This window comes from Gnatocerus cornutus, chromosome 8 (assembly GCF_029298725.1).
Source record: "Gnatocerus cornutus isolate USDA-ARS CGAHR chromosome 8, icGnaCorn1.1, whole genome shotgun sequence".
Lineage (NCBI taxonomy): Eukaryota > Metazoa > Arthropoda > Insecta > Coleoptera > Tenebrionidae > Gnatocerus > Gnatocerus cornutus.
The window spans coordinates 15,863,350-15,888,526 of record NC_142240.1 but is presented as its reverse complement, the minus strand read 5'-3'; the positions used below and the strand labels follow the sequence as shown (position 1 = coordinate 15,888,526).

At 36.4% G+C, this 25,177-nt stretch overlaps 5 protein-coding genes and 1 pseudogene across 9 annotated transcripts in view; 3 read left to right on the top strand and 3 right to left on the bottom strand.

Annotated features, from left to right (window-relative positions):
- The first annotated feature begins 70 nt into the window (after window positions 1-70).
- LOC148170359 (mitochondrial import inner membrane translocase subunit TIM44) lies at window positions 71-1,916 on the top strand. Its single transcript, XM_088043721.1, has 4 exons — window positions 71-264; window positions 364-445; window positions 493-931; window positions 979-1,916. The coding sequence occupies exons 2-4, from the start codon at window positions 389-391 to the stop codon at window positions 1,737-1,739; spliced, it is 1,257 nt and encodes a 418-aa protein (XP_087899847.1). The 5' UTR covers window positions 71-264; window positions 364-388; the 3' UTR covers window positions 1,740-1,916.
- Window positions 1,912-2,766, bottom strand: LOC148170358 (succinate dehydrogenase [ubiquinone] flavoprotein subunit, mitochondrial-like; the record flags this gene model as incomplete). Its single annotated transcript, XM_088044278.1, has 3 exons — window positions 1,912-2,021; window positions 2,094-2,543; window positions 2,587-2,766. Coding segments are annotated over 3 exons (717 nt in total), but the record flags the coding sequence as incomplete, so codon positions are not given.
- Window positions 2,767-2,768: 2 nt separating this feature from the next.
- LOC148170357 (succinate dehydrogenase [ubiquinone] flavoprotein subunit, mitochondrial pseudogene) lies at window positions 2,769-4,111 on the bottom strand (annotated as a pseudogene). Its single transcript, XR_015770650.1, has 3 exons — window positions 4,034-4,111; window positions 3,810-3,990; window positions 2,769-3,763 (listed from the first exon to the last, which is right to left on the bottom strand). The product of XR_015770650.1 is annotated as a succinate dehydrogenase [ubiquinone] flavoprotein subunit, mitochondrial pseudogene (transcript).
- Window positions 4,112-4,228: 117 nt separating this feature from the next.
- LOC148170356 (nuclear RNA export factor 2-like) lies at window positions 4,229-6,328 on the bottom strand. 2 transcript variants are annotated; one of them, XM_088043720.1, is made up of 9 exons: window positions 6,223-6,328; window positions 6,025-6,167; window positions 5,777-5,977; window positions 5,418-5,729; window positions 5,233-5,376; window positions 4,970-5,187; window positions 4,761-4,923; window positions 4,436-4,713; window positions 4,229-4,392 (listed from the first exon to the last, which is right to left on the bottom strand). In XM_088043720.1, exons 2-9 carry the CDS (start codon window positions 6,142-6,144, stop codon window positions 4,290-4,292), a joined length of 1,539 nt encoding a protein of 512 aa, XP_087899846.1. In that variant the 5' UTR covers window positions 6,145-6,167; window positions 6,223-6,328; the 3' UTR covers window positions 4,229-4,289. The 2 variants fall into 2 exon arrangements, with proteins under 2 accessions (XP_087899846.1, XP_087899845.1); XM_088043719.1 differs by having other exon boundaries at window positions 6,218-6,317.
- Window positions 6,329-6,587: 259 nt separating this feature from the next.
- LOC148170355 (nuclear RNA export factor 2-like) lies at window positions 6,588-9,058 on the top strand. The gene is made up of 8 exons (XM_088043717.1): window positions 6,588-6,957; window positions 7,004-7,204; window positions 7,249-7,560; window positions 7,610-7,753; window positions 7,801-8,018; window positions 8,065-8,233; window positions 8,290-8,594; window positions 8,643-9,058. The coding sequence occupies exons 1-8, from the start codon at window positions 6,790-6,792 to the stop codon at window positions 8,740-8,742; spliced, it is 1,617 nt and encodes a 538-aa protein (XP_087899843.1). The 5' UTR covers window positions 6,588-6,789; the 3' UTR covers window positions 8,743-9,058.
- Window positions 9,059-16,155: 7,097 nt separating this feature from the next.
- Con (leucine rich repeat protein connectin) overlaps window positions 16,156-25,177 on the top strand; it is a 102,134-nt gene continuing 93,112 nt past the window's right edge. For all 3 annotated transcript variants that reach the window (XM_088043669.1, XM_088043668.1, XM_088043667.1), the window contains exon 1: window positions 16,156-16,320. The gene's annotated coding sequence lies outside the window, so the exon portion shown is untranslated. The remainder of the gene's footprint in view (window positions 16,321-25,177) is intronic.

Genomic DNA, 25,177 nt, shown 5'->3' with positions numbered 1-25,177 from the left:
TTAATTCCAGTCTGTGGCAGTTTATTTCCTTATCGTTAATGAATGTTTTGGAAATTGCACGAATTATTTTAATAAGTTATTATGGAATAATTCGATTTTTTTTCCAGAGACGGGGCTACCAACCTTTCTTCGACAAGTCACCATGTCCTTTTCCAAATGTCGTTTCTCCGTACTTCTCTAAAAACTATTAATTTTGGTCAACATTGAAATCATTTCTTAAAATCACCATCATAACATAACTTCCGGCTTTAACTTCAATTTCCGGTAAGTGTTGCATGTTTTGTAAGTTTTTATGCAGCGATCGCGACATTTGCGTAATGTCAAAGTCAGGTTATGTCATTACCTTCACATGATTTTTTTCAGGTTTTCGGCTTAACTACCCTAAAAAATGTACCGCTTGAACTTTTTACTGCTTCAAAATACTGCTAGGAGTGTGCGAAATGGGGTAACAAGTGCACGTTTTTATTATTGCCGCTAAATTGTCGATTGTAGGTTTGTCACTACTCGCAAGGGCCCCGCCGTCAAACGTTTCTCTCGCGTCTGTATGATAATTTTCGGGAAGAAATGGCGAAGAATAAAGAAATGAAGGAGTCACTGAAAAAATTCAGAGAAGAAGCTGAAAAATTGGAGCAAAGTGAGGCGCTAAAAGCCGCGAGACAGAAGTTTGAAACTGTGGAGAAAGAGGCCAGTAAAGGCAGTGAAGTTTTTAAAGAGAAATTTAGTACAATTAAAGAAAAAGTCCAGGGAGTCATTGATGAGGCTGGGAAAACAGAAATTGTGAAAAAAGCAGGGAAAATTTCAGAAGGTTTAGGGAAAACTACTCATACAATTTCAGAAAAGGCACAAGAAATTAGTAAATCCGGCGCTTTCCAAAGTATATCTCAAGCCACAAAGGTGGTGAAGCAAGAAATAGACACTACAAGCATGCAAGGTTTGTTTTTTTCCCTGATAAAATTGACCCTCATTTGATTTTTGCAGGGCGAGTATATGTCAGCCCCACTCAACTTAGAAAAAGGTCAGACATCACAGCAGTTCAGAATCAGAAGTACTATGAACCCAACGTGGACGTCACAGGAGTGGAACTCCACAAAGACTCTAAATTTTACCAGTCATGGCAAAACTTCAAAGACAATAATCCGTATGTTCATAAAGTAATTGACTGGAAGCTCAAATACGATTCGAGTGAAAACCCGTTAATCCGCGCTTCGAGACTTTTAACAGAAAAGGTCTCCGACGTGATGGGGGGCCTTTTTCAAAAAACCGAACTCTCAGAGACGCTCACGGAAATTTGTAAAATTGACGCAAGTTTTGATTCAAAACGGTTTTTAAAACAGTGTGAGACGGACATTATTCCGAATGTCTTAGAGGCGATGACCAAAGGAGACTTGGAGATTCTAAAAGACTGGTGTCATGAAGGGCCTTTTAATTTGTTTGCCGTTCCGATTAAAGAAGCCTTCAAGAAAGGATACACGATCGAGTCGAAAATTTTAGATGTGGATAACGTCGATTTAGTCATGGGAAAAGTGATGGAGCAAGGACCCGTCCTCATCATCTCCTTCACTTCACAGCAAATGATGTGCGTGAGAGATGCAGCGGGGAATGTTGTCGAAGGGGATCCTGAGAAAGTCATGAGGGTTGCTTACGTTTGGGTGCTGTGCAGAGACCCAACGGAGCCTGATCCTAGAGCCGCGTGGCGGTTACTTGATCTCTCAGCTAGCAGTAACGAACAATTGGTGTAGAAGCGATAGTTGTTCTATTTGTTATTTATTACTTCAATGAAGGAGTACTTTCACTATTAATTCCTTTATTCAAGTAACAACAAATTTGAATTGTTTAAGATTCAAATGGTTCTGTACAGATTTGTTTTTCTGTTGTACAGGAAAATTATATAATTTATATAAATATTTTTTTCATAACTTAAGTGTTTTTTTAAATCAGTACGCTCTGATAATAGGCGGGACGCTTGGACACTCATTTTCGTCCAAAGTGGTGTCTATAACTGGACGGAACGTAAAATCGATCTAGAATGGAAGTAAGATAATGGTAGATTACGGGACAGGTGATAGTCCGCTAAAGTGGCATTTACGGATTACCTTGCCGGTCTCGACTTCCATCCAACTCAAAGTGTGCTTCCTCCAGTGGTCATCAAAATTCTTTTTCTGCTGTCCTTCAATAGGCTTAGAATAGTCATACTCATCCAGACGCACTTTGAAATCTTCTCTTGCGTGAGCCCCGCGCGACTCTTTCCTCTGCTCCATACAACGTATCATCTGCAACGCATTTATAAACAAGTTTTGCAATTCCAAAGCTTCCATCAGATCGGAGTTCCAAATCAACGATTGATCCTGGACTTTGATGTCCTCACGCTGTTGGTACAATTCGCATATTTTAGTACACCCTTCTTCGAGGAGTTCTTGGTTGCGGAAGACTCCCCCAAATTTCTGCATGGTTTTTTGGAGTTCCAAGCGCAGTTCTCCGACAGTTTTACGTCCTTTTAAGTGTCTTATACGCTCGAAGTAGTCCAAGGTTGCGACACCCATGCACTGAAAACTGTCGTTAGAAAAAATTGTTTTTGGTGTTTCGTACGTCTGCAGGTTGAGGGAGGTCGTCTCCGGGTTTGGTGGTTTCACCGATGCCATCAGCAACCGCCCTGCCAAAGATCACAGTTTCGAGGAGAGAGTTAGCACCAAGTCTGTTGGCGCCATGGACGGAGACACACGAACATTCTCCGCAAGCCCATAGACCATTAACCACTTCTATCTCCTTTTTTTTCTGCAAAGTCGAAGAATTATTAACAATTCTTGCAGGGGAAGCTTGAGTACAGTTTGAGTGACCACTTGACCCTTGTAATTCGTAGGTATTCCCCCCATGTTGTAATGCACTGTCGGTATTATCGGAATGGGATCCTTCAAGACATTTCGTCCAGTAAAACCAGCAACGGTGTTCGTAATGCCTGGCAGCTGTTTCTTTATGTGTTCCGGCGGTAAATGCATCAACTCCAAGTGAACGTGGTCTTTGTCCGGTCCAACACCTCGTCCTTCGAGGATTTCCATCGTGCAGCTTCTTGAGACGACGTCTCTGGAAGCCAAGTCTTTCGCAGTTGGTGCGTACTTTTCCATGAAACGTTCGCCTTTGCTGTTGGTGATATACCCGCCTTCGCCACGAGCGCCTTCAGTTACCAACACCCCAACCCCGTATATGCCGGTGGGGTGAAATTGTACAAACTCCATGTCTTGTAAAGGTAGTCCTGCTCTGGTGACCATGGCTGTACCATCCCCAGTGGAAGTATGAGCCGCGGTGCAGGAAAAGTAGGACCTTTCTGATCCCCCCGTCGCAATGACGGTATTCCTAGCGAAGAACCTATGGAAGGTACCTTCTTCCAAATTCCAAACAATCGCCCCGCAACACTTTTCTTCCGTCATAATTAAATCCAGAGCGTAATATTCGACGAAGAACTGACAGTTGTACCTCGTGGCTTGACCGTACAGAGTCTGCAGCATGTATTGTCCGGTGCTATCTGCAGCAGCACACGTTCTATGAGCTTGTCCACCTTTTCCACATTGTAAAGATTGACCACCGAAGGCCCTCTGGTAAATCTTTCCATCTTTGAACCGCGAAAATGGCATTCCTATGTTTTCCAACTCGAAAATAGCCTTTGGTGCTTCACGGGTCATGTAATGAATCGCATTTTGATCCCCCAACCAATCAGAGCCTTTCACGGTGTCGAAGAAGTGCCAATACCAATTGTCAGACTCGTAATTACCTATAAAACAGCGTGTAAAGCGAGTTTTTGCGTGATTTCAAAGAACCTAAGGCCGCGTTCACTCCGCCTTGGGCTGAAACTGTGTGCGACCTTGTGGGGAAAATTTTCGTGACGACAGCAGTATTGAAGCCTTTAGAGACTAAGCCGTAGGCGGCTCGTAAACCGGCGCCCCCTGCACCGATCACCAAACAGTCGTAGAAGTGATCCAGAATCGGAATCTCGGATTTCTAGAAACTGACGTCACATTTTAAAGTGGAGGGCGGTTCTTACCGAGGTGGAATTCTTCCGGGTGAAATATAGAGCGTTTTTTACCAGTTTTGGTTTAAAAAATCGAGAAATATTCAACATGACACTTATTTTGACAATAAAGCAGTGTCAACTGCTAACAAACGAAACGATATTTTGTAATACGAGGGAAAAAAATTGTAAATCTACGTCAGTAAAAAAAACAGCACTCGCGTGTTTAATTAAAAATAAACAATATTCTCATAATGCAACTGAAAATCAACAATAATACTGCAAAAAACTAGTCTTTTTTGAACCCTTGCGCCGGGATCCGATCTCCTTTGTACAAATCGATAAAAAGGAACATGGCGTGTTTCAAATTATAGTGGCACTCCTCCAGAAACCTGAAATGAGCAATTAATAAAAAAACATCTCAATCCGTCTCACATTTTAGCCCAATCTTTGGTAAGGTTTGTAATAGTGGCGTAGGTTTCGATCATCAAACTCCGTTGAGTTGGATCCCGCGCTTCGTACGAAGTATTCGAAGTCTTAAAAGCTGTAACTTGTTGCGACGTCAAAGCGTTAAAAACGTGCATCTGTTCGTTTGAAATTCGGTAGCGATTATCACGGTTTTCCAGAACGAAGGTGCGGTTAAACCCGAGGATTCTTTGGGTGTTTGGCAGTTCCCTGAAAACTCCAGTGACGACGATAATCGCACAAGACGTCTGAAAATTCATGGGTAAAGAAACAAGACGAGAAAAAGAAGTGTTACCGTGTAGTAGAGAACATCTACGGTAAATGAGTACGGATCGTGTTCTGAATACGGCAATTGCCCAAACAAACGCACGATTTCGGAGCTAGAGGTGCAGAGATTTCTTGTGTTGGCTTCTGTGTTGATTAGAAGATTTCTAGAAAAAATTTTGTACGGGCGCATCCTGAAAACCACCGTGTTATAAAAAATCAGAAAGAAGGACTTCGTACTGAGAGTTGGGAGACGAGAGCTGCTTCTGAAGGAACTCAGCGCTCATCGAAAACAGCGCGTCGAAATGATAGAACGTTGCTAGTTTCGACAGATTTTTGGCGTCGTACGTCGGGAAGTACTCCCTCAGGAACTGGTCGACGATGTCGTACGACGCCACGTTACACAAAAAGTTGCGGCGGAACGACGGGACTCCGTTTTGGCGCAATAGAAATCCATCCTGAAAAAATCTGTTAGAACCGATTAAATAGTTCAAATTCCGTACTAATTTCTCGATTTTCGGACAATATTTGATGACTTTCTGTACGTAGTTATACTCGTCGTACACATCGCACAAGGGATTGCCTTCCAGCCACAGCTCGGTGATCTTAAAACCACTCAAATACTTCAGTTCTTCAAGATCTGAAATCTAGACAACAAAATAACGATTTGGGGGGTTGACAAACGTACCCAATTGTGTCTCAAATCTAAAGCAACCAGACTTTCAGGTGTCATGATTTGGAATGCCTCCAAGCTTTTCAAATCGTTGTTACACAACTTGATGACTTTAGGTTTGAAGCTTCTCGCTTTATTTAGTACAAAAGCTAGGAGCTTTCGTTGTGATAACGGAATAAACTCGCTTAGATCTGGATCCTCAGAAAACTGACTCAAATCGAGAGTGTTAGAATTGAAGCGGTTTTGCAGAACTTTTCGTAAATTTTCCGATAAATTGACTGTCACGATGTGAGTGCTGGAGTACTTCAAAACGATCTTAAATTTAAACTAAAAAAAGAAAACAATTAAAAAATCGACATGGCTCTTGCTCTTACAGAGTTGGAACTGCTCACGGGATTAGAAATGGTTAGTTTGCTTTTACATAATTTTTCAACGGGGTCTTTGCACATGCGGGCAAAGAAGTATGCGCCATCACCATCTTCAGTGAAGCAAAGAGGGATAAATTCCAATGGTTTAACATAATCCAAAATTATTTTAAATATTGCGTTGCGCTTCAACCCATGAGTGTTACTGATCTGAAATTACATTTATAAGAAGTTTACTAGAAAAAACGCTCTCTTACTATAAATTTGTGCCAGTATGTTGGAATTTCAAGTGCGAGCTTATTTACTTGTACTAAAGCCAGGTTTCTGTCATCAATAAGGAGTGAGTTGGGAGATTGACTAGCTGTTCGAAGGGTCATTATTAAATTTCACTTTCACAACCCTTTTAAAGCAAATTTTTAATAAGAAAAAATTCAGTTTATTTGATCTTACCGAACCTGTTATCAGTACGTTATTTAACCTAAAATTGTTCGTTTATTTTCCCATTAGTTACTTCTATAAGCGCCACTACCACTATCAGACAAGCTATTATTAAAAATTTTGTTTATCTGAAGATACAACTGATAACCACCGACACGTGCTGATGAGTTGCGCACATGACAGCTACCTGTTTTCAAATTCAAATTTTGGCGGTACCAACAGACCTGCCATTGCCAACGGGACAAAGTGAAAATTAACCCATTTATTCTTCTCTGAAACAATCCAAATAATTATAAAAAACTAGTTCTTGGGAAAAAAATGCAAAAACTAGTTCAGAGAAGCAATAATTTTACGGTTTTAGTACGCATTTTTTTTTATCAGACAACCCATGGTAGGCAACCAACATTACACCAGTATCGATCTGTTTATCAGAGCAAGTTGTTGCTTTTCTTATCAGTGAAAGTGAATTGTATACCGTCCTGTGGAAATCACATTTTTCAACAGCATATTTTCCTCAGTTTCAGAGAGATAAAACCGACAACTTCAGTTTGAAATAAATCTCGATTTGACAACATAACCTCAAAATGGCATCCTTGTTTCCCTCGGATCCCCAAACTATTACAAATATGGACATTAGGAAAATTCGGCAGAGCCCCCAAGCTGTCGTGGTCAACGACTACAGCCTTCAGACAGGAATTATCTACAAAAATAAGGAAGTCCTGGAGAACCCCATTTACTGGCACAAATTCATTGTAAAACTCCTTCAAAAATCTTCGTTTTGTTATCAAAGAGTTTCAGATTAACAACGCTGAAGATTTTAGTCGAGATCTCATTCTAAAAACGATACTAGACCACGTCCAGCCCTTGGATCTGATCCCTATTTATTTTCTTAAAGAGGGAACTTCTGCCTCTTTCCTGGCAAGGAACTGTGGGGCTGCTATTGAAAAAATCTGCAGGGATAATCTGATTGTTGATAATCCTTACGTGAAAAACCAACCAGTATGTAAAAGGTGTTATTATATCAATTCCAAGTATCATTTTAGTTCAAAGTCACGATCATTCTGCGGTTTTCCAACACAAACGAGGTGAAAATCGACGTTTCTAAGAACATTTCGAAAGTTTTGCGCAAAAGAACATCAGCGGGATGCGTGAATTTGGACAACTTCTATCAAGATCCTGAATTAACAGAATTTTGTGTCTTGTCGCAACCTAAATTGATGTCGTACGTTTTGCACTTGTCTAGGTTAGCGAAGCCCAAGTCTCTTATACTTAGTAATAACGAAATTAGAAGTTTGGTCCCCATGGAGGCTTTGTGGGGCATCAATGTCACCAGTTTGGATTTGAGAAACAATCTCGTGAGTAGTTTCACGCTTAGTTTGCTTCCTTCTCAACGAGTTTTTCTAGATTATGAGTTTGACTGAGTTGGAGCCTTTGAGTCAGCTGAAGATAACTGAACTTTGGCTGGAAGGAAACCCCCTTTGTGACAATTACGATGAGCACGCGTATATACAGAGAATCAAAGACCATTGCCCCAAAATAGAAAGACTTGTAATAACTACTTATGGACTAGTATCTCCACTCATGTTTTTTTCCAGGACGGTATTTTACTAAAACAAAACGGATTTCCGTCGTTCCGAAGAAACTTCTTGTGTAACAGCAGCGGCCATGATTTAGTTGACCAATTTCTGGAGTACTACTTCACTTCCTATGACTCTAAAAACAGAGCAATGTTAAAATCTTTATACCACAAGAACGCATTGTTCTCGTTGACTGCAGAGTACCAAGCTCAACAATTATCTTCTCCAAGTGCACAGTACGTCTATTACGTGTTAAAAAAATCAATTCTCAATGTATTACAGATTGAAGCGTTACAAGACACACTCTCGCAACCTCGTATCTCTGGCGGACTTTTCTCGGAGCGATTTAAATCTACAACAAGGAAGCAAAGCAATCATAGACTTATTCAATCTGTTACCGTCATCCGAGCATGATCCTTACTCCTTCACCGTGGATTTGATCCATTTTTCGGTACATACATTCAGTCCGCGTCCTCCGACTAAAATATTAACACGCGTTATTTTCAGGACATCTGCGCTATTATTGTCGTGACTGGGGTTTTTAAGGAATGCCCTGAAACTATTCTGGACGTCGAACGCGTTTTGGGCTTCAACCGATCCTTCGTTTTGGAATCCATTAACGGCGAATATTGCATAATTAACGAGATGTTGCACGTATTCAATGCATTAACGTCTCAACAAGTTAAAGCTTTCAAACATGAAAGACCGATCAGACCGCAAATGTTGCCTCCGGCACAAACTCTCAAACAGAAGAATCAAATGATCACAGCTATGAAACTCATCACGAATTTGACCACTGAGTGGGCTAAGAAGTATGTAAAGATGGTTGTACAATAAGTGGGATTTATTTATTTTTTCAGGTGTTTAGAGGAGTGCCATTATGATCTGAAGAGCGCAATCTCATTGTTTGTGGATCTTTACAAGGTGGACAAGATTCCCGCCGATGGATTCCAAAGTTGAGTTAAGAAGAAGTTATTTGATTACTGGATTTTTTACAGTTTATATTAGTGTTACAGTTATGTATATTGTGTAGAAGTTAAGAAAAAATAATTTAATTTTTTTTTGAAGACTTTTGTGAATAGATGGCACATGTGATAATCAGTTGGAATGAAAAAGGTCCGACGTTTCTTATCAGATTATAGCATGTCGTTACCTATGTAAAAAGAAAGGAAAACGGAAATTATAAGCGCACAAAAACGTTGGACATGTCAGTGGTTTTGTATGGGTTAAATGTATTTTCCAAGGTCTCGACCTTAATAAAATATTCAAATTGAGAGTTTATTTTTCATCAAACCACAAACGTCGATAAATCAGAAATACAATCAATTAGAAGACAAATATTCAAGTTCCGGCTATATTATTGTACATACAAATAAATTGGAATACTTTTCATCTTTAAAAATGGTGGATGCGCCTGAATGAATGAATTTTTGCGAAAATTTGCGAATTTCGACTGTAGAAAAATCAAAGAACTATTTCTTATGTAAAAAATCGCGAGAAAAACGATGGCGCAAACCGCATCTCAATATCTGAAATAGTTTCCAAGATATCGAGCACGAATTGTTTTGAACCTTCAAAAATTTGGCCCTCTGACGACAACCCAAAAATTCAAACGACCATAACTCAGTTATTTGTTGACGAAAATTGAAAATTCTCATGTTTTTGGATTCAGTGTGACATTTTGCGTAAAATGAGACCCAAATTTGTTGAGTTTGCTTAATAAATAAACGAGGCATTGGCCAAAAACCGTTTTGAAAACATCATTTTAGGGTGATTTTCAATCAATGTTTTCAAAATGAAAATGACGTTTAATAGCTTTGAATTATACATCAGTCGAAAGAGGAGCTCGAAATCTATCTACCGGCTAAATTAAAGATCGATCGGACAAATAGTTTACAAGCTATGGCGAAAAATAAAAAAAATAAAAAATTTTCATCGTTTGAGTCGGAATTTTTTTTCACGAAAAATCGACTATCGAATTTTAGGCTTTTGAGAACATTTTCTAACGTAAAATGAGCCGAGAAAAAGAATAGCGCAAACCGCATCTCAATATCTCAAACAGTTTCCGAGATATTTAATTTTAAAAATTAAGAAAAATGAGGAAAAATGAAAATCAACTTTCCGAAACTTTGATCGGCCATAACTCAGTTATTTGTTGTCGGATCTGAATTTAAATCCCAGATTTGGAATCTGCGGAAAATTTTGCGTACACTGATGTATAATAACTTAAGTTTACTCAAAAAAATAAGCGAGATGTCGATATCAGAAGTTTGGTATAGTTTTTGTCATGAATTTTTGCGAAAATTGCGTTTTGTATGTAGGTAATGTACCTATTTGTCGAATATTTAAATAACCACGGAAACCGTTCATAAACGCAACAACACTCTGGCGAATCTCATAGTGTTAATCACATTACTCTGACGTCACACGCTCCAACAGACGTCTTACTTTATGAACACATCCCAGCTTAGTGTGGAAGCATTGGCCGCGAAATTTGAATAACACGAAGCGCAGCAACTGCAAAAACTTTTTCATTAAAACTTGAAACTTTTTGTTCATCTCTAATTGATCCGCTTGATTTTATCTCCACCGCGAATTTCCATATACAGCGCCACATAATAATCAAATATAGATTTATGAAGCAGACACGGCCTTTAAGAGTTTAATAAGAAAGTTCTACTCCCTCGGGATACGATATAATACCCAAGATCCCAACAAACAGAGTCCTAAATTTTACTGCTGGACTAAGGACTAAACATCCCATGGTAAAAATCCGGGCAAATAATTAAAGTAATTTCAACGATTTTTTCATGTTCGTCGTTGAAACTTCCGAGCTCGTCTCAAGCAACTTTCCTTATGATTTTGGAATTAGGAGCATCATATTAAATATTATTTTCTATAGAATGAATAATTTAGCATTTTTGTAGCAGTTTTGGCAAAGTATCGGTGGTGTTTCTTAATTAAGGAAGTTTTGTGTAAAATCGTAAAGCACTAATATGAAATTTTAATGCATGATTTTATTTCCAACTTGCTCGTAAACTGTATTCAAGCTTTAATTAATTCTAATGAAAGTTAATTTCCCACTGAGCAATAATATAGTGCAATATGCAAATTACTGTACCTGCTATGTGTGGTATTGCGATATGGTATTATACCTGGATATTTTAAGTAAAATATGTCCTTGCAGAATTCCCAGGGGATAATAACTCACGGGTTATTTTTTGCTCGCGGATTTAAAATTTCCAGCGCAATGATCGGAACATTTCTTATTTCTCCCCAAAAAAAATTCGAAGTAATTGTAACAAATACGTATAAAAACTCAGGATAGACTCTCATTTAATTTGCATTAAACTGAGTCCAAGTACCGATAAAGGATACGGAGACGATAATTTATTTTATTTTCTTTTAAATGAAAGTGTCGCGTCTAACGTTTTATATCGTAGGAAATTGCGATGAAACTAATGACATAATGGCGCTCTCGACGTCGCGGTATTTTATCTAAGGATATTGAGAACGAGTTTTTGTCTCGCTTAAATTTCGCTATTCGGAGGTGCACGATTTTTCATTAATTATTAACACTTCTTGATTCAAGGCGCTCGTGCACAAAAAGTCGAGCTTGTGCATTCCGCATTTGCAACACTCCCTGAACTAAAATTCGTCAATCTTCCTAAGTCTCGAGCGCCGAAAATCAATTAACGTGTTTGTTCAAACAAAAAAAAAATCAGATTTCTCGTGTTATGTCATTTACAAGCACTATTGTCTCTCGTGGAATATTTTAATGAAATTCGAATCAAAATAGGACGGGCCGAGTATCATCTGAAGAGTATTCGAAAAATTCACCCTTTAATTGAATTTACATACGAACCCGCTTCCAAAATCCAAGATAAAAAAGGCTTTTTTAAACCCACCCCAATGATATCAATAAATCTGTCGCACGAATGGGAAAGTGGGGGAATACTGCAGCATTTATGATTCTTGAGTAAACAATGAAGTGGTGCATGATGAGTATTGCAGAAAATTGTTGTATTTAATATTCAATGGGAGAGAGGAGAACCATGGTTATGTGAGTTTTGCTTTTATTGGAGGGAGGAGAATGCGGCATCCACTTGGAGGAATGCGAAATTTGATAGGGTCGATTATTCGGGAAGATTAATGCAATGCGATCAAAGAATGCGGTTGCGATGGAGTAAGTGGCTTGAATGTGATCAAAGATTAAGATAATTATTTCGGTTGTTTCGCAATTAAACAAGGCGGAATGAGTTTAATTACAGTAACTTGTTTATCGGTTTTATCGTTTTTTGAATATTAGGGGAATTTACAGATTTGCAGGTTTGTAAAAAAATTCTGATAATTCCGTTTCCTACACTCCACTCTGGTTAAATTGAATGCATTTTTGGAGAAATAGAGTAAAAAGAACAAGAAGAGGTTTTTGTTTGCTCGTTCAGAATAAGTACTGAAAAGTTTTGTTCTCAATAGTTGGGGCGAGGCGTGCCAACCGTTAATCAGATTTCTCAGACAATTAAAAAAATGTCAAGAAAAGATTATAATACTATAAAAACTTGAAATAAAATTTGAATGTATTAAATTCAATTAAACATTTTGCGTGTCCATACAAATCAAAATTAAGCTATTAAAAGCGGAATTTCCAAAACCTAAAAAAATAAATGTTATCTTCACTGTAGCTACAGATATCGTCAAAAATTTATCTCTACAATAAAAATCTTCAAAGACGCTTTATTTCAACACGATTTCGGCGGTATTAAAACGAATTAATAGGATATTTACTGAAAACTATTAAAACTGTTTCACTAATTAAACTGTTAAATTTAGCACACCTGACAATAAGTCACTAAAGTAATTTTGAGTTCTCACAGCATGTCTTTGTTGTACGACACTTCAAGCACTACTAAATAAATAACTGATGGACATTGTCAAGAGATTACCGATTATCCAACTCTTTTTTTTGCCTAAAAACTAATTATTTGTCAGTGGTGTTACACCGCTCCACTTGTTTACTTTTCGACTAATTAATTGAAATATTACATTATAAAGACACAATTTTACTCAAAACAGCAATCTACAGCACACGCACAAAAAACCCAAATAAAGGGATTAATAAATTATTTAACTGCGTAACACCTTTTTCTTGATCTGACAAAAAATTAATCCGTTGGAGTTGTTGCTATTGTCCGGAGAAACAAACAACGAGTACTGGAGAAAAAATTTCCCACAGTTTCGAGCTCACGAGTTATATTCATCGTCATGAGAATTTAACGAATTTTCTTTAGAAATTTCACTAGTTTTAAAAAATTGGATGAAATTGAATAGTGAGTTGAATTTTCAAAAATGCCATGAGAAATACTAAACCTAGCGATGGATTTTATATGTCGTTGGAAAGCTTATTTTATTGGCTTTCCAAAACACTGTCGAATAATCCAATTTTTACAAATTTCTAAAAAAAAATGAAGAAAATAAATGCTTGTAGAGAAGAATCCAAAAAAATCAAAAATATTTCTGAATCCTGGCCTCATGGGGCAAAACGAACTTCAGATTCCGAACGAGAAGGCCATTCTATTTCTCCAGTACAAATTTTTTCAAAATTTCTCTAAAATTTGTGGAGTAGTGTTAAAATCGATTTTCTACCTTTTTCGACTTTGATTTGATTTGTTTTTTTTTTCTGATATAAAGCGCAGCAAAACCAGAAATTAAAAATGCGCAAAATTCGATATAAAGAAATGACCTTTTTGTGTACTCTAAATTGGCTTTACCTTGACCGTTAAAAATGGTGGATGCGCTCACAAACTTCGAGGCTTACGGAACAGGCAGTATTCTAAACTCAGGTCTTCCAAAAGCTTTGGTTCGCCCCAATTATATTCTACTCCAAGCAGAAAAGAAAACCATCGAAGACATTTTTTGTGTCTTTAATGATACCTGAAAAAAGTTTGAGCATCGAAAGTTAGACTTTTTTACCGTGATCCTGGAAATGGTGGATGCGCCCATTTCCAAATGAGCGAAACAGTTTTGAGACTGAAGTAAAGTTAGTTAATAAGCACTATCGTAAATTATAAATCGTAATTTTTTGATTCCTCAAGATGTGTTAAAGTTGAAGTATACTTTCAATCAAATTGCAAAAACTTTTTCCACTTATTAGCCTCCCATCTCCAGTTGCTGTTGACATTTCTTTTAACGATTTTCGCTTCGTTATTTGCGCCGCTTTCTCATTGTTCAAACTCGCTGGGTGCATTACAGCAGTCAATAATGTTAATGCAGGTTCATCCAACATTACGTGGCCGGAAGTGACCACAACTCGCGGTTAAAACTAATATAATTACGTTATGCTCCACTCCGCCCATCACACTTTTCACTCTAAGCCCTCCCCAAAGCTCACAAAACCTCTCAGATCGCAAATAAAGTTAAAAATCGGTCGAGATGTATCGAGTATTAAGGCGAGTGCCAAGACATTTTTCTTATGGAGAATCCCATGTAAAGTATCGTCTAAATATTTCGCTTATTTTTTGATGTATCAGTTTCGTTCTTATTCTCAACTGCTTGTAATCACATTTTCTTCTAAAACTAAGAATCAAACATTGGAAAAAACATTTAATTTAAAAGTTAAAGGACTTGAAAATTCGATAATTTAGGGGTAGTTTTACGAATAGAAGTTTATGTCCGATTTTTGTGAATTTTTAAACTTAGAATTAGTAAAGAATACTTTCACAATCACTTTCCCACTAAATTTAAATCGATATCATTAAAATTGGTCTAGTTATGAGTGAGATAAACTAAAAATTTTTCAATCGAAGCTCTGAGCTTTGCAGATAATTTACGACTAGGTGATTTACAAGCGTACCCTCATTTGCGGTTTCTTGACCAGCTTTGGAAGTTGTAAATCAAGGGATTTCTTCTAAAATTTTTACCTGCTTGTTTCGCACAGAGGATAATAAAATGGTTACAATTAGAAGAGCGTTATTAAAAGTGCTAATAAGTACAAGCACATCGAAGTTTCATAATGCTTGATGTATGAAATTATAGAAACAACTATGTAGTATGAAAATTCATTTAATTTATAGTCATGTTTTCAACTAAAGTCTTTCAATGACACACGAATTAATTTCTCGACTATTTCACGGTGTTGGACGTAAAATTTAGAAAATGAAATTTAATAAAATAGTAATTTATTATTATTTTTCTTATTACATATTTTATTATTTATGTTTATTTTTTTCTTATTTCACTAGAATTTGAAAGTTCATCAATGAATAAAAAATGTTGAACGAAACAAAATTGTTTTGAATGGTATGACTCTATGGAGCAACCTGACCGGATGCAATTTACCTGATGTTTGCAATATTGGATTAGAGTTTATCTAAGAAACTGACCGGAGTTTTACTAGGTGATGACAATTTCTTTCATTTTGCCGCCGGCCGGTTCAACTTTTACTGAAAAACCCACTAAATCTTGTTCCTTTGAGAACAATATAATTTTTTTTTGGGAGAATAAAAAGGTTGACTTCTGGTAACTAGAAAAAAATGGAACATACATTGTAAATTCAAATCATAATTGGTATTACCAAATCCAAGGGCAGTTAAGAATAACACGAAAAAAAAAGTGTATTCTGGGTGTTTGGTTTGGACAAGAAAGTGATATGAAATATGAATATATTTATGAAGACAGAACTTTTTGGAAAAAAAAATGGAACCAAAATTGATTAAGTTTTATTTTGATCACATGTTGCTGGAATTAATTGACTCTAGGAAACAAAGATTGTCTATTCCGATCTGCCGTCATTGAGTTTGTATTACCTATGTATTAGTTAATTGTCAATATTGTAAATAAGTACCTATTATGTAAATACCACTTTTCTTATAAATACTTACTAACGTGTACATATTATACTCATTATTATACTATGTATTTTATGTCTTTTGAGTATACCTTCATACCAAATACGTATCTATTTGAAAACAAATAAAATTAAACATAAAACAGATAAGTTTAGTTTTTTTTAGAAAATTTCTGTTTGGCATTCTAATATTAAATAATACTTTAATCTATTTATTATTTGACTAGTTAAATTATTTTTTGAACAACGTACTAATGTACTTACAATTTTAAAATAAATTTTTTTGATTCATATTGTTTTACCCATGAAGAAGTATTTCTACCAGACAGAGGCAAAATAAGCATTTATCATTTTACAATCACTTTACGATAGCACAGTAAGGGGTGTTGTAAACAGAGGTACCGCTTGACAACCTTCCCGATGTGACAGCTCAGCTCGAATTCTGACCAGCGACGAGTCTTGGCACTCGCCTTAAGGCTGATGGGCCCTCGACGCGTGCGGTCCTTGCTCATAATCAGGGTCGAGTTGGCCCAAACAGAATTCCAAGTTGGAGTTCCGCGCAGTCTGCTCGGTGGAGTCGGTGTGTTAGGGTGAGGAAACCGCTCCTGAAATAAAAGCGCGCGTGTTTACGAACGAGTGTTTAAATATTACTGTGTTGACAACCAGCAAAAGTTCTTGTAATGGGACACTGCTAGGTAGGCCCCGTCAATTTTAATTAAAACTCCCACGCATGGAATTTTCTTTGCGCCACATGGTCGTAAGATTCTTTTTTTTTGTGGTAACATCGATTTTGTATAACTCTTCTGATTACGGTCGGCTTGCATGCAGAATGGGCGGCATTTTAATAAAAACAATTTATTGGGGGCGGAGGCGGCAGCCACAGGCATTTTCGGCGAGCCACAGGTGCAGCTCCTTCATTTCCGAAATTTTACACTTTTTCATAAAGAGAAGCAATTAACGAAAAATTGCCTACAAATTGGAAAAAATTTAAAATCAAACACGCGTCTGAAATTGTGGAAACAATGGAATTGTTAGTGCTTACCAACTTTGCGAAAAAACCTTCCAGCGTTAATAAATGAAACCGCTGGAAAGTTGAATTCATAAAACGCGCGTAAAAAACAACAAACATTTGTGTTGCAATAATTAAAATTACTTCGAAATTGTGAAAAAATGGATCATGGATTCACGGGATTTGGGGAGTTTTTAGCTGCAGTGGGGGCAGAGAAGCGCATTAAATGCCAGAGGTTTTAATCGGGCTGCAGTTTCAATGCAGATTATAAAATAAGCAGTTTTGTTGCAATTTTAGTAACACATTTTGACATTGTTTACATATTTTAGACACAATAAGTTTAAAAAGTAATTTTTTACTATTTAAGTATGCCAGTCATGAAGAGTCATTTTAAACGTGTATCATACAAGGTTTTATTTATTAATCTACGATTGTTCTCCATTTATAATCTTACTATATTAGAAGTTATTATCAATTAATTGTCAACAAAAAATTAAATTTGACGTATGCGTGCAAAAAGTGGATAAATGATTTTAATTCAGAATTAATTTTTAAATCGAATTTTCCCCACACTTACGAACATTGAAATGTCACTTTTTTTCGAAAAATTTGAGTTAGTAATTGTGGATAAAACGTTATACTGCATTCGTGTTTTAGTCACTTTTTATCCATTGAAGAAGTTCTCTAAAACACCCACAGAATAAATAAATATTTTTATTAAATTTGTGGAGACGCACAGAACAAAAAGTGGAATTATTATTAATATTATTCTCATTAAAAACATGAAATTTGTTAAATTGTTGCCATTCTTTGAGCGACTGGACAAAAACAGTATTTACGTTCTAAATAAATGAAATTTCAGTTTTGCGGTGTTAGGGATAATTTAGTTGATTTAATTAGCATTATTTTAATTCCAACATACCGGAATTGCTGTATCGCATCAAAGTTTTAAATTTTTAGTTCCCATTTTAGAACAGGTCAGGATAATTACAGTTCTTTATTTTGAGGTCAATTTTGTTAGTATTTAATTCCAGTTTATTCTAATTTACTGTTGGGTTATCAAACATGTCATTACGATTACGTCCAGATAATCGTGACGATAATTTATGTTAGATTAAAATTAACTTTGTAGACACAATAATTTGACAAAAGTAGAGCAATTAAGGTTGTTTCTATTAGGTTAACCCAGGCGCAACTTTTGCTTGTATATTTTCTAAATTTATTCAAACTACGTAAGTCTAAGTATTTGACTGGGAATCGAACAAATCTGTAGCTTATTGTACATTTCATTTTTCTTCTCGTGTTACATTAGACGCTAGGCTCTTTCAGCTCCATATAATTGGAACCGAATTTTGAAGCTTCAGAAAGATGGTACGGCTCCTTTATAAATAGCACGTTATTACTTTATTTTGTTGTGAGAGTTTTAGTCTGGCGTATTCGATCTGTTCTATTGAAATGCCGCGGAAATACATCGAGCGAGGCAGAACTCGGCCCACAAAAGGAAGAATCACTTTCTTGACGGAAGCGGCGAATTCAGATTTATGATAAAAACGCGACAGATTTGTTCTTTTCTAATTCTCAAATGCAATATTTGAGTCGTCATCTGACAATAGCAGAAAATGTATTTTTATAGACGGCCAAAAACGTAAAACTCCTTTTGACGTCCTTTCACAATCAATTTTTCTGGTTGAGATATCCACAAAGACGAAGGTTTCTGTTTTTTTTGTTTGACGTCGACAGGTTCACCTTGGCTTATAATTAAAATGTTTGTCTTTGGATACAAAAGGGGTGCGTTTCCTTCTAAAAACGAGAGAACGCTATTAAGATTGGGTTGGCAAATCATCGGGAGAGGTTGCAAATTCACTGCACTGGTCGGATCCAGATCTGTGCTTCCGGAGCGCTCCTAACAGGATTTATTCTGGAAAATCACGATTTCGGAATGTTGAATAAGGTCACAGATAAACGAGGAGTGTCCTCCAGGATCGAATCTGCGAAGATAATATTCTCGTGTATTTCGTTCATCGCGTACATTTGTTATTGAACAATTTAGAACATAAATCCAAATCGATGGTCTCTTGCGAAACTTCTATAACTACACAGTTAAATTTAGACTGCACAATTACATTGTTTCACTGTTTGAGCGCTTTCCACGTCGAAAATCGAACGCATTTTTGTGTACTTGTTTGAATTCGTCCTGGGTCACGCACTGCCGGGTTCGGTCCCTGCTCTTGACGCAAATAAAAACGGGTTTTATATCCTTAAGGACTCTGCAGTAGTCATGAGACGGGGAAAAGTGTGATATGAGCTTTTAGTCGAAAAAATAAGATAAATGACGCTAATTTGTGCGATTCAAACTTAATTTGGTTCGTGTGATGTGGGTTTGCAACGTAAAAGATCGCTCATTCATATCTGCATAATCCGCACGAACGTGAGTATCGATTTAGTGTCATCTACCAGCAAACGCTACGAAAAACTAAAATAAGACACATAAACTGACATTTATATCTTCGGAACGTGAAATTCATAGGAGACAGCGGTCGGGTGCATAATTCCTTTCTTTCTCGTAAAATTTTTAAGACAGAAGTCGCGCAACTTTTAAATACAGGAAACTCGTTATAAGCAAATTGGCGCGTACTTCCGTGTGTACTAAACTTGAGTTTGGGATTCTTCGGGAGTTTATATGGCCACTTTTAGATCCAGTCGGTTGTTTCCTTTTATTTTGACATTCCGAACGTCACTGCGAGTAATAGGAAGAGATCCGAAAAAAGGAAATGTAATCATCTGTACTCACATGATTTTTACACAATCAGCTTTTCGCACTATGCAATAAGAGTCGGCTTCCACGGTGAATATCGATGAGGTTTCGTCTTCTGTGATTTGATGCTGTTTCGCTGAGTCTTTATAATTTGTATTGAACGATGTTTACGTAACGTCCATAATTGAAACGTTTGAATTATTGGAGTCCACTTTTATGGAGACGCCCCATCTGATATCTGTCATTTTTCATATTTCGAAACCCAGTGGATCCAAGATGGGACCGAAGCGATACGGTTTTATTGCTTTTCATCGATATCGACCGCTACTTTAATTATTACATGATGTACCTTTATTACGCTCCCTTATTTTTGATGCCTGGACCCTCTTTGCTAATATCTTTCACAAACGGGAATGTGACTCGACGTTCCGAACATCTGGCGATCTTCTTATGAGCTTTCACTACAGTAGTCGACTCATTGCAAAGATTGCACTTTCGGTAATATTAAATAACATTAAAGCGAATGACTCGGAGTCATTAATTTTTCCCGGGGAATGCGAGGAAATGATTTTATTTAGAGCCGTAGTGCAGCGGGATTAGAACACTTTTAATTTACTTGATGGAAATACGAAGAAATGTCGGAATTCAATTAAAGTGCTCTATTTGGAGACAAATGAAAATTCTACGTGTTCGCTTTATTTCACTACACTTGCGAAAACACTTGTTTTTGTTTAATTATTGCCATAGGCAGTTTGACTCAGATTTACCGAGAAACGAGTCAAATTAGCCCAAGCGGATTAAATCTTTTTTTGTTTGCGTGGAGGCCATCAATCGACTTTTTGCTTAATACCTCGGAAACATCTTTCGACCATCGACTTCTTAAATTAATACGTCAGAAACATGCCAAGGGAACTGTTATATTATGTGTTTAATGGCAGCTCGAGGGATGCGTTCGATCAACATAAATAATGCAGCAGCAGTTTTATTGACTTGCGCCTTTTCTACTTACTACGCTCGCGAAACGAGTTATCTTTAAATGCGACTATATTATTTATTAATTTCAGTTGTTGGTCGGTATTAATAAAAATCATCAGACTTGATATCGAGCTTGGAACGTGTCAGAACTTTTTATAAAGAAAGAAATGTTTTAATTAGCTGTGACTTGTCGCTTTTCTTTGTACACTTTAGACTTTAATGGGTGTTTGCACCACTTATGATTAACTTCAGTTTCTAGTTAAATTCCTTGGATACAGTTGTCACGACAATTGTAACTATGCAATTTAATTATTAGAAGTTTAATTTAATTAGCGAGGTGCAAACGACAGTAAAGGCGATAAAGTAGTGAAATGCATTGAGCACCTCCAATAAACAAATTTGAAACTCGTATTATTGAGAATATCGACCAGGTATGGCTTACATGGCCACAGGACTTTTTCAAGTGTTCAGAAGATGTTCTTTTAGAGGATTTTCTCATCTTTTTGTGCACATTTGGGAGGCTTAGAGGTTGGAAACTTTGTGAATGATTTTCATAAATTGATAAAATAGCATTAAATTTAAATTGCGTTCTAAAATGAATAAGTTGGCAAGACGAGTAATTTCTTTGGATTTTATACTTTTTTTTAGTAGAAGTGATTATAATTTTTTTACTTCTAGCTTGAGAATATGTTATTACGTCGTCTGCTTCCGAACTGTGAAATTAAATTTCCCTCCACAAGTAGGTAAAGAAAACTGTATTTTAGGGTGTCTTTATTATCCTAAATATTTAGTGGGAATGGAAACAACGACAAAAAACAGTTTTTGTGTACCCCTGACAACAAATGTTTCTAAGAAATCTATTTCCCGCTCTAAAATTATGAAATTTGATGGAACTTTTAAAGTAATCGAAATAAATAAAGCCTCCAAATTTTGCAGTTCTATGATTAAAGTTGCTAATCTGAAGCAAATTAGTCGAAAACAATGAAAATTTTTGGTGCACCTGACAATAAATATTTCTAAAAATTCTATTTCCTGCTTTAAAATTATGAAAATTAGCAGAAATATTAATCAAATCTAAATAAATAAAGCCTCCAAATTTTGTAAATTTATGATTAAAATTGCTAATCTGACCCAAAATAGTCGAAATGATAGATTTTTTTCTGTTCTTCAATTTTCTAAAAATTGTATTTCTGGCTCTAAAATTATGTAATTTGGCGGGATTACTAAACAAATCCAAATAAAATATGTTTCTAAATTTTACAGTTGTATGATTAAAGTTGCCAATGTGACGCAAAATAGTCGAAAAGATGGAAACTTTTTGTGCCTCCGAAAACAAAAATTTATAAAAACTTTACTTTTATCTCTAAAATTTTGTAATTCAATGGAATTAGTAAACAGATAAAAACAAACACAGGCCCCAAATTTTACTGTCTTAGGATTAAAACTGCCAAAATTACAAAATTTAGTTAAAAACGATACTAAATTTTGTAAAATAAAATTTGGAAAATTCATGTTTTTGCTTTAAATTTTAAATTTTCCCAAGACAATAAACATCTAGAAAGTAGAGATTTTTTTCAAATTGTACTGATTTGTAATTAAAGCTGCTAAATTCTGGTCTTAAATAAAACGGTGAAAATTTTTGGATATTCTGAAAATTAGAATTTTGAGAAGTTTTTCTTGCTCTAAAACAAGTCTAAATAAACAAAATTTTGCAAACCTTGGCAGTTAAAAATGGCGGATGCGCCCACTTTACACTTAAATTTCCTTCATTTATTCTCACGTGTGAAGTTAGAACAGCAAAGGCAGTTAATACTCTAAATTCGGCTCTTCCAGACACTCGAGTTCGACCCAATTATGGCGTACTTTCACATGAAAAGAGGAGAATCGAAGACACTTTTTGCATCGGCAGAGAAAGCAAAAGAAAGTGACAAAATGTTAGAGTCTAATTTGTAATTTGTCGCGGTTAATTAATAAGTAGTGCCCTCCATTTAGTTGTGATTGTGCCATTTAATAACTTGAAGTCACCATTTCCAGGTGTGTGTAGTTTTCAGACAGCGGTTTTCCACTCTACTGCTTTTGTGGCCGAACTGCATTGCTGCACTTGCTGTGTGTCACATCAGAGATAAAGAGGAAACCACAAACAGTATGAACACGGAGGAATGTTTCGCAATTTTGTATCAAGCTTTACATTGTATTTGATTGTTGTGGTAAGAGTTACTAAAGGACGAGAACAAAGACATGGAAAGTCCACATTAGCGACCACTTAGCAGCGGTGACTCGTCTGACTATATGAACCCACCAGATAAAATTCGATGGGACTTTTCTTTTTTTTTTAGTAAAATCGGGTCGGGTTCGCATTAATCATATGAGATTACGTTCATGTTTGCCGAAACGGCAATTGCCCTCTCGAATGTGGGTCGCAAATAAAAAAGGAAAACAAGCTGGGAATTACGCGAAATTATCATTGTCTTTTTCGCTATAGTGAACACAGTGCCGCTGCTAATTGCTAAGAGGCTGGAAATTCACATTCTGAGTTAATTACTGTGGGTTTTAAACTTTTTGAGAAGTAATTCATGAACCGGTTGCTCTTAATGCCGCAGGTATTTTCCTCAAATTCATGAAAATCTTTCAACGTCCCGTTTTTTTAGTGTTAAACGATCGGTGGAGTCGTGCGACTGGGACAATAAAGTTGTGACCGGTGAAAATAATCCAAAAGAAATAATGCGATATTAAACAAAGTTGGAAAACAAGTTTAAAACTTTTATTGCAACCAACAGAAGTTATTGTTTAAATGGCTGCTGTAGCGAATTCTCGGTAAATATCCGGAACCTGCATTGCCAAAGTTACGATATTACTTTCGGAAAACCTATAAGCAATACTAATAAAGGGAATTTATTGAATTGTGCCCGTGTTTGATATGTGTAGGGGCTGTGATGCTGACACTTTTCGCGCCCGACAAATTAATCCGATTAAATAAGCACTAGCGGATCGTGAATCTAAAAATAAAATGTTGACATCCATCAGAATCAACATATGGACGTGATGGAGACGTTGAATTAAAACAGCAGACTTTTTCTTATTTTCTACAGATAATTACTTTTTGAGTTAATTTTTAGAGTTTGAATTCAATTAGCAACTTGTTTTCTCCGGGCCATCGTAAATCACTGTCTTGGAAGTTTTGACAAATGTTAAATAATTCACTGAGAAATTAGCGGATACTTAAATCCGGCGCTTAGAAGAGATTATCTAGCCTTCAAGACTCAAAAAGCGATAAATAAGATTACCACAATTAATGTAACTTATTTCAGTGTACCGAAGAAAGGAAACTTTCGGAAAGTAATCCTCGTCACATCTAATATATTCTGTCTGTGCAAACTCTTGTTTTATGTGTGAGTTTATATCCCGCTTCGAGTTTAATTCATTTCTCAATTGCTCATACCGCCGTAGATAGAGAAAACGCCTTTTTACCACCTGGAGAAATTCTCAGAAAAACTCTTTCTCCCACTAAAGATAAAGGAGATTTGTTGATTTAATCCGCATATATGCCAAGTTAATTGAGTTAAAAAAGCATTTCCCCGTCATAAAATTTGCCTTTCCACATCAGCTCCGCTTCAACACCTCCAAATTGAACGACGAAGACGAAAATACTGCAGTAATCAGCGTTTTACGATTCTATTGATTTTCACCTAAGTAACGTCCTTTGAGCTTTCATATAATTACGAGAACAGTTGTTGGGTTTAAGTAAATAATTAATTCGAGGAGATCGAGAGAACTTGACCCGGAATAACCAACCTCAGTTTACGATTGTGTCGCCACTGGTGCGGCCTGATAAAGATTTTTAATGAATACCATAAAAAGAAGGGAAACCAACCATGAAAAAAAGTATTATTCGGGGCTTAAACCGACATCTTGAATTTTATTTATTCACGTTTTTACTAGGTGAAGCGTTTCCTGTTGCTGAGCTCCTCCACTAAAGGACACTTTGCTCCACCGAAGGGACAAATCCTTGTTTTTTTAACTCCAGTTCGAACTGTATTAGTCGAAATGTGGGGTTCATTTATTTCGGGCTTTTTCAACTATGGATTACATTTTTACGCAGTTTATTTTAATGTCCGCTGCTTTTATATAATGTAATTTAAGGAAAGAGCCTTGTTAACATTTCGAGCGAGATTGGACATTTTCATTTAATTAAATGTGTCTTGTTCTATAGTTTGTGCTATTAACATAAAAGAATCTCGTTGAGGAAATGTTAAGTGAGAACGATCTTCATCGGGGAAATAGTCGGAACTGTTGATCGTTCTAGTCTGCATTTCCGGCGATCTTTATGAGTATGACGTCTGCAAAAAATTGCATCATTAAATTCAAGCGCTGTAATAAATTGAGACATTTTCAAGCTTAAAGAAAGTTTTAAATCAATGACTGCCAATAACGTACAAATTATTCCATAATTCATTTGGTTCTTTATCAATTGATATATTGAGGTCGGAATTTCCACGGCGGCTAAAAACTCAAGGAAATTGATTCCAATTTTCATTAGAAACTTTTCAAATTAGTCCGCTATTTGCATATTTATGGAATAAGCGTGTAATTAGTTTTATTCTTGAAGGTATCTCCATTCTATGAACACTCCATTTGGAGTACGGTGTGCAGATGTACTTCGAATTCAATACCGACTCATGTATTAAATTATTCAGATGAGAACATCTCCAAAGTGACGCTTGGCACTTTTCTTCGAGTGACATGCAGAAAGAATATAAAAGCTTGTATGTGGAGCATCATATCCATGCATGCCGCGCATTCTTCGACTCAATTA

Bases quoted from the DNA above. Each gene is read 5' to 3' on its own strand.
- LOC148170359 (XM_088043721.1), top strand. From the start codon at position 389: ATGTACCGCTTGAACTTTTTACTGCTTCAAAATACTGCTAGGAGTGTG. The intron at 446-492 runs GTAACAAGTGCA...TGTCGATTGTAG, and splicing joins CTAGGAGTGTGCGAAATGGG to GTTTGTCACTACTCGCAAGG. The intron at 932-978 runs GTTTGTTTTTTT...TGATTTTTGCAG, and splicing joins AGACACTACAAGCATGCAAG to GGCGAGTATATGTCAGCCCC.
- LOC148170356 (XM_088043720.1), bottom strand. From the start codon at position 6,144: ATGACCCTTCGAACAGCTAGTCAATCTCCCAACTCACTCCTTATTGAT. The intron at 5,188-5,232 runs GTACGGAATTTG...AGATTTTTTCAG, and splicing joins GTCCGAAAATCGAGAAATTA to GATGGATTTCTATTGCGCCA. The intron at 4,714-4,760 runs GTAACACTTCTT...ATGAATTTTCAG, and splicing joins TAGATGTTCTCTACTACACG to ACGTCTTGTGCGATTATCGT.
- LOC148170355 (XM_088043717.1), top strand. From the start codon at position 6,790: ATGGCATCCTTGTTTCCCTCGGATCCCCAAACTATTACAAATATGGAC. The intron at 7,561-7,609 runs GTGAGTAGTTTC...GAGTTTTTCTAG, and splicing joins TGGATTTGAGAAACAATCTC to ATTATGAGTTTGACTGAGTT. The intron at 7,754-7,800 runs GTAATAACTACT...GTTTTTTTCCAG, and splicing joins GCCCCAAAATAGAAAGACTT to GACGGTATTTTACTAAAACA.